This window comes from Gouania willdenowi, chromosome 3 (genome assembly GCF_900634775.1).
Source record: "Gouania willdenowi chromosome 3, fGouWil2.1, whole genome shotgun sequence".
NCBI classification, from domain to species: domain Eukaryota; kingdom Metazoa; phylum Chordata; class Actinopteri; order Blenniiformes; family Gobiesocidae; genus Gouania; species Gouania willdenowi.
This window is the reverse complement of record NC_041046.1, coordinates 8756650-8762340: the sequence shown is the minus strand read 5'-3', so window position 1 is coordinate 8762340 and position 5691 is coordinate 8756650. Positions and strand designations below refer to the sequence as shown.

The 5691-nt window shown below is 37.9% G+C and overlaps 1 protein-coding gene across 1 annotated transcript in view; it reads left to right on the top strand.

The window, feature by feature from the left end:
• Positions 1-2020: 2020 nt before the first annotated feature.
• Positions 2021-5691, top strand: part of LOC114457827 (synaptic vesicle glycoprotein 2B-like) — a 19465-nt gene continuing 15794 nt past the window's right edge. The window contains 3 exon segments of the mRNA XM_028439934.1: positions 2021-2429; positions 2431-2494; positions 2497-2535. Coding sequence (XP_028295735.1) covers positions 2058-2429; positions 2431-2494; positions 2497-2535 — 475 coding nt within the window. The 5' untranslated portion in view covers positions 2021-2057.

Sequence of the window (5691 nt, the reverse complement as noted above, 5' to 3'; positions counted from 1 at the left end):
TTTACACTGTGCCAGTTTTAGTAGGTGTTGGCATACTGGTAGATTATTATGTATTACCCCTCCTTTAAGTGATGCATTTTGCTGTAAATAATGTTTTTTCGCAATATTCTTGGGGAAAAATATTGAAAACAGCATTTAAGATTGGATACCTTTGTTTTCATAATGAAATGTTTATCTCGGCCAGTAGAATCTTGATGAAAATGGGACTCCTTCATTAGTTGAGAAATGCCAAAGCTGCCTATGAAACATGACGGGCAAAAAACTGAACAGCATTTCAGTGTTTTCGCTGGCATTCTGGGGTATTTTAGGGTTTGATCCCAGTGCTATATCTGTCTATTGTCAAAGTGTCCTTGGGCAAGACAGTGAACCCTCAGTTGCTCCTAATGGTCGCCGAGCGCCTTGCATGGCAGCCCAGTTCCACTGGTGTGTGAATGTGAGTGTGAATGGTTGCTGATGTTGTGAAGTGCTTTGGGTGTAGTAGCTCTGAGGTTATAAAGCGCTATATAAATCAAGTCCATTTACCATTCAAAGAAAAAATAGCAGTCATTTTCAAAACAAGTCATGTGTTCAATTATTCATGATAGTCCCCTAACATTTTGGAAATAAGAAGGATCACATCTACATTCGTCTTTTTACTTGTGAAGAATTTTTTATAATTTTTTTTTACCATTGTACAGACATTAAAAAGACATTTCTTACAAAAATTTTAGCACGAGTGACTACTGTTGGGCTTTGACGTGTTTGCACTTTTTTTCATTAAACTGAAGGTATTTTACCACAATTATTTTTACTAAGTTGGTTGAACTAGCACACAAGAAGGCAGCATTGGGGTCAATTACAATTGTAATTGCGAAATTGATAATTCATTACAATAATAGTGCAATTATAATTGTAATTGCGTAATTGATAATTCATAATACAATAATAGTGTAATTATAATTGGAATTGGAATTGGAAAAAAATATGTTGCTGTTTTAATCATAACTGAATTGTAATTGATCATTAACTTTGTAATTGGAATTGGAATGGAAATTCTATCAAAACTGTCATTTACAATTTCAATAAATTAAAACCTGTGGAACCATGCTACAGTAATATGTCTTACACATACATAGTTAACAAATATTAAAATATGTTTCATATCCCACGACCTGTCAGTTCTCTCTTAAGGATCATTTTAACCAATAATAAAAATTAGGGCTATACTGACAGAAAAAAACTCAGACGCCCACAACCAAAAAATTTAATACCAATATTTTCATTGATTAAGAAGCCAAACAAGGTAACCAGGAGATTGAAAACACAATTAGATGATAGATAATGTTTTTTAGGTGTATGTTACAGCTGATTTAAGACATGGGGTCAAACTGACCAGTCAATCATAAGAGATGCTAACAGAAAGCTAACACAGAGGAAGGTTACCTTTAATTTATTTGAGGCTTAGTAACTTGTGATAATTGTAATTGAACTTAGTAATTAAGAATGTAAGTGTATTTGACTTTCAGGGGGGAAAATAATTCCATTTTTAATTGAAATTGGAAAAATGCCGGTACCGTAATCATAATTGAGTTGTAATTGAACATGGATAATTGTAGAAGTATTGTAATTGAAAAATGTAAATGACTCCAACTCTGCAGAAGGTACAAATGCTAAAAGTGTACAGAAACTGTAAAACTGGCCTTTTCTTCCTATTTAACTCATTACAAAGCTTATTGCTTTAAGTCTTGCACTATCTTTAATTGTGTGAAGTTTCAATTATTCCAAAAGGAAAGAGTTGCAGTTTTCCTCCTCCAGTTTATTTCTCTGTTCTGTTTCCAGGTTCAGCATGCAGCACTGCACAAGTCCTGTAAGGTAACAGTCTTTCAGCGCAAAAATTAAGGCCTTTGACTTCCACGTTTTCCAAAAGACAAACCTCAACCTGGAATTCAGCAACTCTGAGTGCAACTGACGGCTTTTTGGAGAGGATTATGCAATTATAGCTGACAATTTTAACTTCCCCGACTTACGACGGCCCCGAGACAAAGTCAGTCCTGCTCTCCTAACTAGTAGCAGGAACCATGGATGACCCCTACCAGAACAATGTAAACCAGCAGGTGACAGAAGGGGGAGATTACACCTACACCCAAGATGGTGGAGGTCATGACGGCTACCCCTACCAGACAGACTACCCTCCACAGGACGAGGATGCCCGTAGTGATGCTACCGAAGGGGCAGATGAGGACAATCAGATGTATGAGGGGGAGTACCAGGGCATCCCCCACCCCGATGAAATCAAAGAAGCACGACGCGCAGCTCGTGCTGAGGCCAGGCGGAAAGCGCGAATGGCCGCCCAGCAAGAGGAGGAGGAAGATATCCTTCCAGAACAGTACGAGAACATAATGGAGGACTGCGGCCATGGACGCTTCCAGTGGATGCTCTTTTTTGTATTGGGGTCTGGCACTAATGGCTGACGGTGTAGATGGTTTTGTGGTGGGCTTTGTCCTGCCCAGCGCTGAGAGGATATGTGCATATCCAACGCTGACAAAGGCCTGCTTGGTAAGTAAAGGCTCAGGTGTGGAAAATACTGGGAATACAAAGTTATCTGGTAAAAAGTTACAACAAATACCAACAATTCTTTATGGCTAAAAGTTATTGTCAACATGACTGTCACAAGCTGTGTTTCCATTACCCTTGGAAATGCGAAAAATCTAAATAGCGCAATAAAAACTGGTCATGGAAACACCTGAATTTCGAAAAAAACATTCAAATATCACTAAAAAGATTTGACGCTTTCAGGAGGAGGAATTTCCGACGTTTCGATATTCGCAAAAGCTCCATGGAAACACTTTCCGGCAAATACACATCACAGAACATGACGTACCTGGTCACATGACCACTGCTCTCCGTGAAAACATAAGAAGAGATGGGAGGATTTCATAGCATTATACCGTAATTTCCGGACTATAAGCCGCTACTTTTTTCTCACGTTTTGAACCCTGCGGCTTAAACAATGAAGTGGCTAAATTGTGAATTTCTTCCGGTTTTATAAGCTTCATGCCGCCACAAAATTGAGCTCTGTCATATTAGACCAGGTCGAACAATGACATTGTTAACATTAAATCATTCTTGCCAAATCAGCACAATGGATTTGTTCAGAAGCGATCGCGTTCATATTCTGAGTCAGAGTCTGACTCGCTGTGATCGCTCAGCGGTAGTTCACGGTAAGACGAGCAGACAAAGCGATGTATCAGTCTGGTTCCAGTAAAAAATGACCACTCACTTCCGTGAAACCTAACGTGAGTACAGCAACCCGCCTACCTGCTCGTTCTGATTGGCCGAGTTGTCTGACGGGCACCCTCATCAGCCAATAGGGTGCAGCCTATGTCATGCTGCGGCATTTGTGTGGCTTTTTCTTAGAAAAATGCTACATTATTGTAATTCGGCCAATAAAACAGTGCGCTTTATAGCCCGGAAATTACGGTACTTAAAAATTATTAGTGCCACATTAGACGTGAAACAACAAAGTAATACAGAGTGTTATAAGGAGGTTCTGAGTGTCTGACTTTCTGGAGCAAAATCTCGTGGGATGAGATTTCACGGTAGTTCAACGGAAACACGTTCAAAGCACAATTATACTTTGTCGACATTTAGAAATATCGCTGTAATGGAAACCCAGCTACAGAAAGTGCCTTGTTTAACAATGTTTTTATTTTTTATTTTTTTTTTACCAAACTCAAGATATTCACTAATAGCATCTTCAAGTTTAAAAGTGGTGGTCTTTGGCTGAAAGACATCAAAATAATCTGATGTTGAGTTTGGTCAGAAACTTCAGCCCTTATGCCATGTCATGAGATTTTGCATTATACTGTATAAATACTTAAACATTTCTTTCACAGTTGAATGCATTGGCTTTCAATGGTTTTGCCTTTCAGATGCACAATAATGAATTTGTTTCAGCTCAATATGACGACTGAATATTTAAATTGCTAGAATAATGGGTTTTTCACAGAAAGAAAGCTCCAATAAATGCCTCTCGCCCATTCTCTGTGACCTTTGAAACGTGTTTAAATGCTAAATACCAGGGTCCTGGATCCCTGATGAGAAACCCAGCAGTGACTGGATTGTAGTGTGTGTTTCCTAACTGATATGAACCACATTGCAACCTGTTTTTGGTTCCCATCATTGAATGCCAGGCGTGTTTGTATTTAGTGATGCACAAAAGGTATCACTGAAGAAATAAATAATTTAGTTGCACAAAAAGTGCAGTAGACTGAGCACATTTGGCTGTGAGTATTATACTGTATATAGTGAATTGAGAAGTGTTGCATAGAAAAACCTAGACAATCAAATTATTCATAAAGAAGGAAAGGTTGAAGCACTTTTCCACACAGAAGTCAATATTGTTGCAACAAGTTGTCATTCATGGCAATACAAACCTCAGTAAAATATACAGAAAAGTGAACTTAATCTGTCAGCTAATGCTAGTTAGCTATCTTAGTACAATGACACTCTCTGCATATGTAGAGAAATGTCAATTAGAACAATTGTTCACCCTAACCGACAGACCCGTACTGGACCGTGGACCAAGGTTTTAAAAAAGAAAAGAAATGTCTTTTATTTTTATGTATGTTATGCTAATTCTATTTTGAAAAAGAGCACCTCCGCTTTATTATACATGGTGTAAAAGCAAGGCAGGAGACAGGATTGAAGCATAGATTTCGCCTCAGTTTGCCAGTTTGTAGCTCATTAGTTAAAGATGAGGTTACTTTAGAATCACTATATTATACGGTATATGAGTAAATGTCGATTTTGGAATATCACAGTTGCAGTAAATTTGCACAAGAATTGCGAGTATGTTTTGAGGGTGGTGGTGGTGACAGAGTGATTACATTTTCTTTTCAACAAAAGTGGAGCAAGAGACCAAATTTGTCCATCAGTCACAAATAGACAAGCTTTTATGTCATAAATGTTTTGGTTTTTAAACATAATGAAATGTTACATGGGTAAACTGTTCTAGAAACAGTCCGAACTGTGAAACTGTCAAACAAAATTTTTGGTCTGTCTCACAGTGAAAGAAATGGGAAGTGTTCCCCTTTTAGCCAACAAGACCACCATTTTCTAAACGTCTCATCGGTTCATTTGCCAAACTTTACAAATAAGAAACACATCTACAGTAATCTATTCTGTCCAGAAATACACAGACCACCTAGGAGGGTATCTTGAATGCAGTGACGTGCCGTGAGCACTAGGGTTGGGTAGGCAGGGCGCTGCAAATCGAAACCACCAATGTCAACACCAATGACAATTTCATATGTTTCTGCTGGCATGTGTTAATTCAATTCAATTCAACTTTATTTATATAGCACAGTTTACAACAAAGTCATCTCAATACGCTATCAAAATATAAAATTCATAATAAGAAAGACAAAACCCAACAAGATCGACATGAACAAGCATTTAGCCATCTAACAAAATCAACATCGTTAATAAACATAAACAATTATTTAATATAGCCTCCATACTCTCCCAACAAGATATATCTCATGACACGGCAGCACATCTGTTGTTTGTAGGGATGTAACGATTCACTCAACTCCCGATACGATTCGATTCACAATACTGGGTTCACAATACAATTCTCTCACGATATATTTTACAAAATGGGACTGTAGACAAATGATAATTGAAAAATATTCCTTTATTTTTTGGGGA